The following is a 13,520-nucleotide window of genomic DNA, read 5'->3' on the forward strand; positions in this document are numbered from 1 at the left end:
GGAACCCTGCAGGGGAGTGAAGGAGATAAGAGACAAGTCAGACACACCACTGTAAGCCACACAGGAGTGGAAAATTACTGCTGAGCCCTTAGAAAATACTGGAACTATTGTTCTCTCCTGCAAGTTTGTATAATTGTATATGCCTGGGCTTGGTCTCATGAGTAGAAGGTGTTGACGTAGACAGTTTCATCACTAGGGGTTGACTGCAAGCATATTAAAGCAACTTGGACCTTTCCTATTTTGCAGAACTTACTCGGAAACATGCGTGCTATGTTCCCGTTGTCAACTTATGTCTGCAATTGCATTAATAAAAGGTTTGATTGATTTACTGAAAGATATTGTCTGATTGCTGATTTCACCAATAAGCAAATGACTGACAAGGAACCTACCCCAACAAAATTGTCAAAGTTCTTGAAATTTTCTGAATTGACTGACTTTCATGTCTTAAAGTAATGATTGACTGTTATTACTCTTTGCTTATTTGAGCTTTTCTTGCCATAATGGAGACCATCTTCAAATAGGGCTATCTTCTGTATACCACCCCTAACTTGTCACAACACAACTAATTGGCTCAAACGCATTAAGATGGAAAGAAATACTGTAAATTAACTTTTAACAAGGCACACCTGTTAATCGAAATGCATTCTAGATGACTACCTTATGAAGCTGGTTGAGAGAATGCCAAGCGAGTGCAAAGCTGTCATCAAGGCAAAGGGTGGCTACTTTGAAGGATCTCAAATCGCAAATACATTTTGATTTGTTTAACACTTTTTTGGTTACTACATGATTCCATATGTATTATTTCATAGTTTTGATGTCTTCACTATTATTCTACAATGTAAAGAAAAATCCTTGAATGAGTACTGTAGGTGTGTCCAAACTTTTGACTGGTATGGTATACATGTCTTTTTAAAGTGTATTTTCCTTTATTATTTTCCATTTACCCTACCACCCTTCCCAGAATTGGAGTAAACTAATGAACATCAAAACATAGTCTTCTACTTCCCGATTATACATACTATATACATTTTACATACAATCTATTTTACAATAATATTTCTCTACCCTCAACCTCTATTTCTGATGTCCATCCAGTTTGATTTCTATTTGCCATATATTTTTTAACTGGGCTGTTTCACAAAAGTTCTGAACCTATACACATATTACAGACACAGTATATTTTACATGAGTTATCTTGTTGTTTTTAGTCCCACCATTCGGTCCATGACTTTTGAAATCACCCAGTATTGCTATCTGCAGAGTTAGCGCCAGGTAAATGTTGCAATTCTTCAGCCATTCCTGGACCTTTGACCAAAAACAAGCTACATATGGACAGTACCAAAATAAATGATATAATGACACTGTCTCTTCTGTTGAATAATTATTGACTCAAGACATTGAAACTTTTATTCATTTATTTTTTTTAAATCGAAAAACATAAAACACCTTTGACATTATGGGCTATTTTGTGTAGGCCAGCGGAGAAAAAATGCTCAATTTGATCCATTTTAAATACAGGCTGGAACACAACAAATGTGAGAAAATTCAAGGGGTGTGAATACTTTCTGAAGGCACTGTATATAACTTGTTTAAATTATTTGTTTAATAAAGTAAAGGATGTGTACACATGCTCTGATTATTATACTGTTATTAATTTTCATATTTACTGGTATACTGAGTCTAAAGAGAAAACGATGAAAAGCTTTATATTCAACCCCACCTTCCAGAATGCATTGTTCTGTAGTTCCAGGGGTCGCCCTCTCGAGCGGTCCTCCTAGCGGTTTGTGCTGGAACTGTAGGTTCACGTCTCTCCCTCTCTCGTCGGGCTTGCCTCCGTGCGTGACACCGGCGCACCATATGCCTCCCAAAACAAGACACAGTGAAGCAACGCAAAGTATTGAATAAGTAGCAAGATAACATAGCTAACGGACATCAAGCCAGCTGCATTATTCACAGTCAAGCTAGCTAGCTATTTTAGCTAACTGTGCCATGGACCCGCGAGACACAGCACCGGATTCGTGGGAGCAGGAGGAAGATGTTAAGGCCCGAGCTGCCGCGGGGCTCCAGTCCGCTCTCGCCGCTCTCAGCGTCAATGCCAAGCCATTTATCCCGAATGTCGACGCGGCGGTGTTTGTGCCGACTTTCCTTCAAAGTAGCCCTACGGAAATCTTCAATTCCGATGGTCACGGTAGGTCAGTGCGTGCTTGTGGTGGAGTGTTGGATTAACGAGATGTTGACAGCTGCTGTTATTGCCAGGGGTTAACCAAGTTAGCCAAATAGATAGCTAGCTTGAGTTTGTAGCTAGCAAGCTCACTGGGCTAGTGTTGTAGCTATGATATTGCTCAACACTAATGTGACAGCTTTGACATGATGGTGCACATTTTACAACTGGGCCTACTGCTCATAATGCTATAATTATTGTTAAACCCTCACCCGTACTTAATCTGAAATGGTGATTCCTAAAAGCTCCAATGTCCATATAATGCCAATGTTGAATGCAACAACTTGTCTCTTCACAGGTGCTGAGCCAGTTGCCAGCATGGAGGTTTTAGAAACAGTTGGTATGTTTTGTGTCTATTACTATATTATTATATATAATATATAACTGTTCTTTCTTCCTTTTACTTCCTTTTTTCACACTCTGCCTTGTACTTCACACAATGTTATTGTTTGGACAATCACAGACAGTATCAGATTTGTTTGTTGAAGGTGTGTATATCACAGGTGTTTTTTTTTTAAAGGCCTTAGGTCTTTTTACCTGTAGAAGGTTGCCTTGCCAACTCCCACCCAACTCATTCCAGAAGCAATTACAAATGTCCTTCAGTCAGTATTGTTTACCTTGCATTCATTCAGGCCTACTGTTCACTAGGAGGTAGCCTATGCCTGAAGGCCAGCTCTGGGAGACATGACAAGGTCCAACTGGGAAGGTTGTGCATGTAGGGAGTGGGAGCTACTCCCTACATGCACATCTATAGCATGATGCAACATCACAGGCCTATGCTTAAAATAGACTAGTACACTGGATCATGTGGAAACAGATAGAAAATATGTTGTTAGACTGCTATAACCAAATGGGGCACAGTCCAGTTCTTGTATTTTCAGGGAATGTTTCTGTAGAAATGTACTATGTTGACCAGCCGTATATGTGCTGAGGTCAGGTGTTTAAATTTGGCAAGAGAGCACTGCCACTGTGCACATCTACTCAGGTTACATTGGCCTGATTTATCTGTTAGTGTGACACCTGGCTGCAACTGCAGCCTGCAAGAGAGAGAGAAGACATGATGGGAAGGAAGTTCTGAGTGATTGGTGAAGTTACCTTGTGGGTTTATATTTCAGAACAAAGATGCCGACATTTTCTGTGGTATTGCATGCATGCTTCTCCGGGCAGTTGTCATCATCATGACTATTCTCCAATGCTGATTGTGAATGACAAGCGTTGATAAGAGAACAGGCATTGTACATGATCGGTCAGATGTTTAATTTCATGGATAAGGAGGTGCAGGCCTTGTTTTTATGCTGCTATGGGAAGAGTTTTTGTACACGCTAATCTACTGATTTGATTAGCAGGTTTCTACATTTGCATCAGTGCTAGATGCACTTTAATTTCTTTAAAGAATGCATTTAATTTGTTCAATATAAGGTTAGCTAGCTACCACTACTATCACTGCAACGCTATATCACTATTAAATAATTATATTGAACATCCATGGCATAGGTGACAACTATGCAATAAATGTGTAATAAGCCAATTTCATTGTTATATTGTGAGGTCAAAGAGCATTGTTTGAAGAGAGCAGCCAATCACTGTACGCTCCAGCACACAGTTTAGATGCTCCCAGATTCTCCTTCAAAACCCTGAGGAAAAAAACCCTCATCTGAACAGTGTGCAGGTACTCTCCTTTCTGTTCACAAGTGATCTCATATACCCATAATGCACCTGTGAAATCTGCTGGCTGTGCGGACTACCTTAAACAAAAGAGCATTGTTTCATGGTTTACATCAGTGGTAACCAAGTGCCGTTTGTGTCGTTTAGCTCCGGTGGAGAACGGAGGAGGGACAGAAGCAGACATGGCGGTGGAGGTGGAGACGTGGGAGCAGAAAGAGGAGCCCGGGGAAGGAGAACCAGGGGGAGGAGGAGCACTGGGAGGAGAGGGAGGTTCCAGTGAAGAGGCACAGGGAAGGGAGGAAGTAGAGATGATGGAGGAGGAAGAAGAGGAGGAGTTGCCCGTGCTAAAAGTAATCCCGCTCCCACCAAATGCCCCGAAGAAGGAGCATGTCAATGTGGTGTTCATCGGTCATGTGGGTCCGTCCCTATTGTATACTATTACCTCATGGTTTTCTTTCGTACATTGTTTGTTCTCCCTGGGCACAGGGAAATGGCTCTTAGAAATTGCCTGTGTGTTCATTTGGATTGAGGATTCTTTTTTATTTTTTTCAGATGCTGGTAAATCAACAATTGGGGGACAGATCATGTGAGTAATAACATGGTTATCAATAACTATGCCTACATTCAGGTTACTGAAGATGGCTTATCATTTTCTTCTACAGTATGTTAACCATTGCTATTAATGCCATGGCTACCTAAAAAATACAATGTTTTCCTATATTTATCAGATCAGACAATGTCTGTTTTTCTTTCTTATCGTAGGTATTTGACAGGTATGGTGGAGAAAAGAACCCTGGAGAAATATGAAAGAGAAGCAAAAGAAAAAAACAGAGAAACATGGTGAGCTTACCTTCTGTTGTGACTAGATTCAGTTATATGTATGATTGAAAATAATACAAAATAATTCTGAAAAAGTTTGCATATTACTTTTTCATCTTGGGTACGACATGAGAAAATATGGTAGCCTGTTTTTAATCATACATTTTAGGCACTCAGATTTGTTTTTCTGTTCCCTAGGTACCTGTCCTGGGCCCTGGACACTAACCAGGAGGAGAGAGACAAGGGGAAGACGGTGGAGGTGGGGAGAGCCTACTTTGAGACAGAGAAAAAGCACTTTACTATCCTGGATGCCCCCGGCCACAAAAGCTTTGTCCCCAACATGATTGGTGGTGCATCACAGGCTGACTTGGCAGTGCTGGTGAGTTTTCCCAAACAATGCTTAGCAGAAGGCATTGTAATTGTTCACTTTTCATATCTGCTGGGTCAAGGCAAAACAGACCCATGTGTCCCTGTTAGTTAGGTAGTTGGAAAGTTGCCATTATCAAATCATAGTTTATTGGTCGCATACAAGTTGACTGGGAATGCATTTTTTTTATAAATAGATTTTTTTATGAGAAGAAGAGGACTGACTTACTGTATAATGAGAGGGTAGATTCTAACATGTATTTTCATTTTGAAAACGACACTGTAGATAATGACAGACAGTATGTACAGTACATTATGGTGTACCCTAGTTGTTTATCAGTATCTTCTGCACCCTATGCTAGTCTAACGTAACCCTATGTTGTGGTCAGGTGATCTCGGCCAGAAAAGGAGAGTTTGAGACAGGCTTTGAGAAGGGAGGCCAGACGCGAGAGCACGCCATGCTTGCCAAGACGGCTGGAGTCAAGCACCTCATCATCCTCGTCAACAAGATGGATGACCCCACCGTCAACTGGAGCTTGGAAAGGTGACTCAGTACAATGTACCGACATGCATCTTGGTAGAGAGAAACAAAATGTATATTTAAAGCCAAATGCAGAATCTACAGTATCCCATCCAATGTGTTCATTGACCCTCATGCTGCATGGCTGGTTATGACAGACAGTCATAGAATAGGAAAGAGATTGTGTTCCTCAATTAGTCAACATTGTAACATTGATATTTAACTCAGTAAAATAACCCATCCTCCTCCCTCTCCACTACAGGTATGAGGAATGTAAAGAGAAATTAGTGCCATTTCTGAAGAAGGTGGGCTTCAATCCAAAGAAGGACATCTACTTCATGCCTTGCTCTGGGCTAACGGGAGCCAACTTGAAGGACCCCATAGAGGAGTGCACGTGGTACACGTAAGTCAACCCCCATTCTGTTCTCTGCCAAAAGTACAATCGCTTTGTGGGTGCTGAGTGACGGTTGCTTGTCAAGTCTTCATTTTGATATCAGTCCATCAAATCAATGTAGCTCTGCTAACTTTTCTGAAGCTATAAAAGTTCTCTATTCCCACAATAATTTAAAATCCATAATATGTAGTATTAGAAAAGATAATCATTTATTGTCCTAATTATTATTTGTTACAAGGGGGTTGCCATTCATCCCACACCTAGACAGCCTGCCAAGCTTCAACAGAATCACAGACGGCCCCGTCAGATTACCCATCGTAGACAAATACAAGGTGAGTGCAACTGCTGTCATGAGTTATCCCAGTTACATATCTCTAGCTCTGTATTGCACTTAACAGCATAGCTAGCATAAATTTGAATCAAGTCAGGCCATTTTATTCTGTCGTAATTAATAATCCATTATTATCTCAGAGTTTGCCAACGTTTTATGAAATTACTTCCAAAAGATAACGATAACGCAGGACTATGCAGCTGCTACACCATACACACACACACACACACACACACACACACACACACACACACACACACACACACACACACACACACACACACACACACACTCTGGCCTTCCAACATCAGGGTGTCCTTCCAAGTCCTCCCTACTGTAGCCAAGGACTGCAGAGCACAGCCATTTTCTCCACAAGACAATTTAGCTTTCTGGCACCGGTGTCATCAGTGTGTGGGTGTGTTTTGGAACATGTTAGAAGGCAGGGAACGTGATGGAATTAAGATATTGTATAGCTGTCTCAGCAGGTTTTCTACACACTGCAGGGTGTTATGAAACCCAGGAGCTCTAACTAGGTCTTCTATTCAGTTGATATAATGGAATTACGGTCCAGTTAATTGGGGGATGGTAAGATTGTTAGACTAGCTGGCAGTGGGCCTGTTCTAACTTCACTACAGTACAGTAGAACAGGGGGTCAACAGCTTAGTGCTAGGACACTGAAGATATGGCATCTTAGGTGGTAGCATAAAAAGGAAAGGAACCAAAAACTTTCTGGCTTTTTTAACAACCATTTTAATCTCCCAGCTGGAATCCATTTTAGTTTTAATTTCATTAATTAATTAATTCATTCATTCATTCATTCATTCAATATCAAGGTGATCTTGCAAACTCCAGTGTCCTTCCTAACCCTTAGTACCAATCTGTTGATGTGCCTTAGAGCAAGGCACTTAACCCTAATTGCTCCAGGGTCACTGTTGTTAATGGCAGACCCTGGCCGTGACCCCACTCTCTGAGGGTGTCTCAGGGGGAGTTGGGGTATACAAAAATCCAATTTTGAAATAGGACAAGTATAAGCACCCACCAAATTATTAACACCTCTTAGATGGGAGCAGAGGATGAGAACGGGGAAAAAAGGATGTAATGTAATAATACAATTTTCTTTAACTGATAGTAAGTACCCTTGTGGGAGCCGGAATGGCTTGTAGGAACAGGAGCCTCCTGTTTCTGTAGCATGAGGCAGCTTGATGTACAACACCCCCTGGAGAGGACGCGGGTCTATTGCAGGTTCTTCTCCCTAAACTATCTCGCTGAGTGCAAAGCAGAGACGGATCGGGTCCCATTTTTACAGTCTTTTGTATGACTCGGCCAGGGATAGAACTCACAACCTTCCAATCTCAGGGAGGACACTAACCACAAGGCCACTGACTTGAACTGATAGCATAACCTTTAACCTGGTCTTGATTGTGCTCTTTGCTCAGGATATGGGCACGGTGATCCTGGGGAAGCTGGAGTCTGGCTCCATTGCCAAAGCCCAGCAGCTGGTCATGATGCCTAACAGGGTAAGGCTCTCCATAGGTCATTCATCTGTTCTGCTCCTGGAGAGTATACATTCACAATTTACATCTACTTTTTACTAATTTGGCAGATGCTGCGCAGAAGAACCTCTGCTAAATAATTAAAATGTAAATTGTGAAAGGGACTCCAGACTTCCGACATTAAAATGCACATCTGTTTTGGATTCTCCAAAATGTGCGCACCTGTGTTAAAGGCGTTACTTCGGGATTCTAATGATTATATTTCCCTTCCCAGACCCAGTTTATCTTGCCATTTAAGGATACTAATATAATACTTGATGTATAACATATACTGTATATATAGCACTATGATACAAGTGATGTGTTATCACTACCCCCAGCACACAGTGGAGGTGCTGAGCCTGCTGTCTGATGAGGTGGAGACAGATGAAGCTGTTCCTGGGGAGAACCTGAAGCTAAGGCTGAAGGGCATCGAGGAAGAGGAGATTCTGCCTGGCTTCATCCTCTGTAACGCTGAGAACCTCTGCCACTCCGGACGCACCTTTGATGCCCAGGTAGCCTACGCTCCTTAGGACAGGTCTAAGGTCCTCTGTAGCTTGGTTGGTAGAGCATGGCGCTTGCAATGCCAGTATAGAATTTGATTTGTTACAGTGGGTTCCATCCCCGGGACCACCCGTACGTACAATGTACAGTGTATGCACGCATGACTGTAAGTCGCTTTGGATAAGAGTTTGCTATATAAATGGCATATATTATTTTCGTCTAGGATCATCTTAAGAAGATACGCTGCATTATAGAAATGCTAAATGATAGTGATACTAGGCAGGGTTGGGGAGTAACTGATTACATGTAATCTGATTACAAAAAACAAAAAAAACTAATCAGTTACGTTATCGGCAAAAATATTGTTGTCACATTTAAGATACTTTTGAAAAACTAGTTGATTACTTATTGGACTACTTTTGAATTCAGAAAGAATGATTGCGGAAAAATACGTTATGACCAAAGTTCCCTCTAAACTGCGGGTGTGCCCACAGAGAGAAGCATGAGATTGAACTTCACAACTTTTTAGAGCAGTGGTCACCGACTGGTCGATTTCCAAAAACCCAAAGATAAAGCCTTGTGTTCTTATAAAAAAAATTGGTCTCGGGCTGTTGGCTGTAGGTGCACCCGATTCAGCTGCCCTGTGCCCCGGGTAGGCGAACTGTTGCGATTTTGAACAATTTCATTTGTCTGAAGGTACAAACTCTGCCTTTCCGGCAGGCCCAGAGAGCAAATCAAGTGCACAATAGCTGTACCGCTGGCCAATCGGATGGCTCAGATGACCGTGTCTGCTGGAACGTAGCACACATAAAAGAAAGCTACAGCAAAGTTAATACTGTGAGATTTCAAAATGTTTAAAACCATGACTAGAGAGAGACTGTCAATGAATACAGCAAAGAACTGCTGTTTTTATGACTTCATGTTTAAGTTCTTACTCAGCACTGTCAACTTTGTATAGCAGCACACTACTTTTATAAGCAATCAAATGTGCGTTCTTCTTATTTACACTCAGCGCAACAACAAGCAATGCAGCAGTAATGAATGAGCTGGAAAGTGTATGTATAGGCTTGCGTTGTTATTATTAGTTGCTTGGGTCTTTTTTATTTGTATTTAATTGTTAAAAAAACAAACATATATATATATATATATACACACACACAGTTGAAGTCGTTAGTTTACATACACTTAGGTTGGAGTCATTAAAACTCGTTTTTCAACCACTCCACAAATTTCTTGTTAACAAACTATAGTTTTGGCAAGTCGGTTAGGACATCAACTATGTGCATGACACAAGTCATTTTTCCAATAATTGTTTACAGACAGATTATTTCATTTATAATTCACTGTTTCACAATTCCAGTGCGTCAGAAGTTTACATACCTTAAGTTAACTGCGCCTTTAAACAGCTTGGAAAATTCCAGAAAATGTCATGACTTTAGAAGCTTCTGATAGGTTAACAGACATCATTTGAGTCAATTGGAGGTGTACCTGTGGATGTATTTCAAGGCCTACCTCACACTCAGTGCCTCTTTGCTTGACATCTCTTTGCTTGAAAATCAAAAGAAATCAGCCAAGACCTCAGAAACAAATTGTAGACCTCCACAAGTCTGGTTTATCCGTGGGAGCAATTTTGAAACGCCTGAAGGTACCTTGTTCATCTGCACAAACAATAGAATGCAAGTATAAACACCATACCGCTCAGGAATGAAACACGTTCTGTCTCCTAGAGATGAATGTATTTTGGTGCGAAAAGAGCAAATCAATCCCAGAACAACAGCAAAGGACCTTGTGAAGATGCTGGAGGAAACAGGTACAAAAGTATCTATATCCACAGTAAAACAAGTCCTATATCGACATAACCTGAAAGGCCGCTCAGCAAGGAAGATGCCACTGCTCCAAAACCGCCATATAAAAGCCAGACTACGGTTTGCAACTGCACATGGGGACAAAGATCGTACTTTGTGGAGATATGTCCTCTAGTCTGATGAAACAAAAATAGAACTGTTTGGCCATAATGACCATTGTTATGTTTGGAGGAAAAAGGGGGATGCTTGCAAGCCGAAGAACACCATCCCAACCGTGAAGCATGGAGGTGGCAGCATCATGTTGTTGGGGTGCTTTGCTGCAGGAGGGACTGGTGCACTTCACAAAAAATAGGCATCATCAGGAAAGAAAATTATATGGATATATTGAAGCAACATCGCAAGACATCAGTCAGGAAGTTAAAGCTTGGTTGCAAGTGGGTCTTCCAAATGGACAATGACCCCAAGCATTCATCCAAAGTTGTGGTAAAATGGCTTAAGGACAACAAAGTCAAGGTATTGGAGTGGCCATCACAAAGCCCTGACCTCAATTCCATAGAAAATTTGTGGGCAGAACTGAAAAAGCGTGTGCGAGCCAGGAGGCCTACAAACCTGACTCAGTTACAGCAGCTCTGTCAGGAGGAATGGGCCAAAATTCACCCAACTTATTGTGGGAAGCTTGGGGAAGGCCACCTGAAACGTTTGACCCAGGTTAAACAATTGAAAGGCAATGCTACCAAATACTAATTGAGTGCATGTAAACTTCTGACCCACTGGGAATGTGACGAAATAAATAAAAGCTGAAATAAATCATTCTCTCTACTATTATTCTGACATTTCACATTCTTAAAATAAAGTGGTGATCCTAACTGACCTAAGACAGGGAATTGTTACTAGGATTAAATGTCAGGAATTGTAAAAAACGGAGTTTAAATGTATTTGGCTAAGGTGTATGTAAAATTCCGATTTCAACTGTGTGCTGTGCGCATCGTTTAATGGTTATGGTATGAAGGTTTGGCTTGGAGAGTTTTTGTTGTTGTTGCCTGAAGTCCACAAGCGAAGGGAAAATGTGAAAGTAGGAGAGTGAGTAGATGCGAGAAGGAATTATACCACAAGCAACGTGATGATGCTGTTTGTATGTGGCTGCAATGAAAGTGAACTTTGTGTGTGGATGATCAGGGGTGTATTCATGCTGCCGATTCTGTTGAAAAAATATTTAGTAAATGGAAGCAAACTAAACGAAAACTAGACTTACCTGAATTTGTCCAATAGTAACTCTTGTTTTGGCAACAGTTTGGACTAATGACTACACCCCTAGATCAGCTAGATGCAGGCAAGAGTGTGCAAGGCGGTATTGACTGTGTCACTGTCTGTCACCTTGATTACTCCAATTTGTCTCTCATGTGCACCTACATTATATGTATATACTTTAATAAGTAGGCTGTTGTAGCATCCTCATAATGGGTATAGGGAAAATTTGACTATCATGTATCATGTATCACTCTCATACCACTCTCGCCTTAACCTATCGATGTTACATTGAGCTGGGTGAATGGAATATGAATGACAGCCATCCAATATGCTTTAATAGAAATAAGGCCATGCTCATTAAAAAAAAGTTTCCTCCCTAATCTTAAATGGCACCAACCGCCACTGGTTTAAAAACATATTTTATGATTTATTGGCTGTGCCAGCTAGTGACCGCTCTGCAGAGCTGCCTCCAGAAGAAGATTAATGACATAAAATGTTAACCTACTGATGACACACCATATGTGTTTGATGGATTATTTTTGTCTTCTAATGCCTTTTAAGGGAGATATAATCCAAAAGTAACTGAAAGTAATTAGACTATGGTACTGAGCTTGGGTAATCCAAAAGTTTCATTACTGATTACAATTTTGGACAGGTAACCCTAATGGATTACAGTTACAAAGTAACCTACCCAACCTTAATGCTAGATTGAGCTAACAAAATATGTAAACTCCAGTACTTGCACCTCTGCTAATTTCTCTGCTGTTTTTTTACTTTGTTTTTAGATCGTCATCATTGAGCATAAATCCATAATCTGCCCAGGTTACAACGCAGTCCTACACATCCACACCTGTATTGAAGAAGTACAAATCACAGTGAGTTACAAATTAGCTTATTATTATTAGCTTAAATTACATTAGCTTGTTTACATCTCCTAACCTGACCGGGTCTCTATCTAATTATAGTTTGCCAACCACAGGTATCTTCTCTGTCAGTGAATAATGCTCATTAGTAAATAAACCAGTTTTTAATTCAATTCTCTCATCAGGCCTTAATTTGTCTAGTGGACAAGAAGACAGGTGAGAAGAGCAAGACACGACCTCGCTTTGTCAAACAGGACCAGGTGTGCATCGCCCGGCTTCGGTGTGCCGGAACCATCTGCCTGGAGACCTTCAAAGACTTCCCACAGATGGGGAGGTTCACCCTTCGAGATGAAGGTAGTGTGTGTGTGTGTCTGTGTCTGTGTGTCTGTTCCTGTGATATTGTTTTTCCCCATTTATTGTTTCTATTGATGAATATGAAGAAGCTTCTACTTGATATATTAGTATTCCATTTGGCAATAGTTTTCTAACTCATTTTTATAACTATGTAATTGCCTCCCTTTTCAGGCAAAACCATTGCTATTGGCAAAGTGCTGAAGCTGGTACCAGAGAAGGACTAATGTGAACCAGCATGGAATCCTGGGACAGTTGTCATGACAGAGGAAGCTGCTGACGCCGACTTAGCCAGCCACCCCCTCTTACATACCACTCTCTCCTGAAGAGGAAGAGAAGGAGGAGAACAAATCAAGTTTGAAAATAAAGAAGAAACTGTAAAAAGTGACTGAATCAGTTTTTATGATGAACAATATTAAAGAAAGACAAGTCCAGTGTGTCAGCTTTCTCATATTGAGAGCTCAGCTATGCCACTAATGTAGCCGCTACCCTTTCCTAAGCCAACCTCACTCTGCGCTGGTCCACCTTTTGTTTTGGAAATGGGAATGTATGCAGTGTTACTTTGTTTGGAAAGGAAGGGACTGGCGTTGCATCCGGTTGCATCACTTTGGACCAGAGTTAGCTAGTTATACCCACTCAAATCCAAAATATTATACCAAAATGTTAATATTTTGGTTGTAGACATCCCCATACCAAATCCTATCTGGTATGTTCACACACACAATCAAACAAACATGGTTCCTGTTGTGATCATGTGCTGTCACGTTACCAACAACAATGAAAATAAAGTATCAAACTGAGGAATAAAAGTAAAAACTCTGTTTATTCTCAATTTCTTACAATGTTCATTTAGAATTTTTGAATCGTGTATGTAGAAAGAAGTGTGCAAAAATTGTCCACA

The 13,520-nt window shown here is 40.9% G+C and overlaps 1 protein-coding gene across 1 annotated transcript; it reads left to right on the forward strand.

Annotated features, from left to right (window-relative positions):
* Positions 1-1,785: 1,785 nt before the first annotated feature.
* Positions 1,786-13,435, forward strand: gspt1 (G1 to S phase transition 1). Its single transcript, XM_024387951.2, has 14 exons — positions 1,786-2,188; positions 2,520-2,561; positions 4,034-4,303; positions 4,439-4,472; positions 4,649-4,726; positions 4,904-5,084; positions 5,461-5,615; positions 5,854-5,994; positions 6,224-6,317; positions 7,753-7,833; positions 8,190-8,363; positions 12,191-12,280; positions 12,454-12,622; positions 12,794-13,435. Exons 1-14 carry the CDS (start codon positions 1,990-1,992, stop codon positions 12,844-12,846), a joined length of 1,761 nt encoding a protein of 586 aa, XP_024243719.1. The 5' UTR covers positions 1,786-1,989; the 3' UTR covers positions 12,847-13,435.
* Positions 13,436-13,520: the final 85 nt, after the last annotated feature.

This window comes from Oncorhynchus tshawytscha, linkage group LG25 (genome assembly GCF_018296145.1).
Source record: "Oncorhynchus tshawytscha isolate Ot180627B linkage group LG25, Otsh_v2.0, whole genome shotgun sequence".
NCBI classification, from domain to species: Eukaryota; Metazoa; Chordata; class Actinopteri; order Salmoniformes; family Salmonidae; genus Oncorhynchus; species Oncorhynchus tshawytscha.

What these genes read in the sequence shown, in the direction of transcription:
- gspt1 (XM_024387951.2), top strand. Translation starts at nt 1,990, where the DNA reads ATGGACCCGCGAGACACAGCACCGGATTCGTGGGAGCAGGAGGAAGAT. An exon ending in GGTGTTCATCGGTCATGTGG is followed by an intron (nt 4,304 to 4,438) that starts GTCCGTCCCTAT and finishes TATTTTTTTCAG; the next exon opens with ATGCTGGTAAATCAACAATT. An exon ending in CCATCGTAGACAAATACAAG is followed by an intron (nt 6,318 to 7,752) that starts GTGAGTGCAACT and finishes CTCTTTGCTCAG; the next exon opens with GATATGGGCACGGTGATCCT.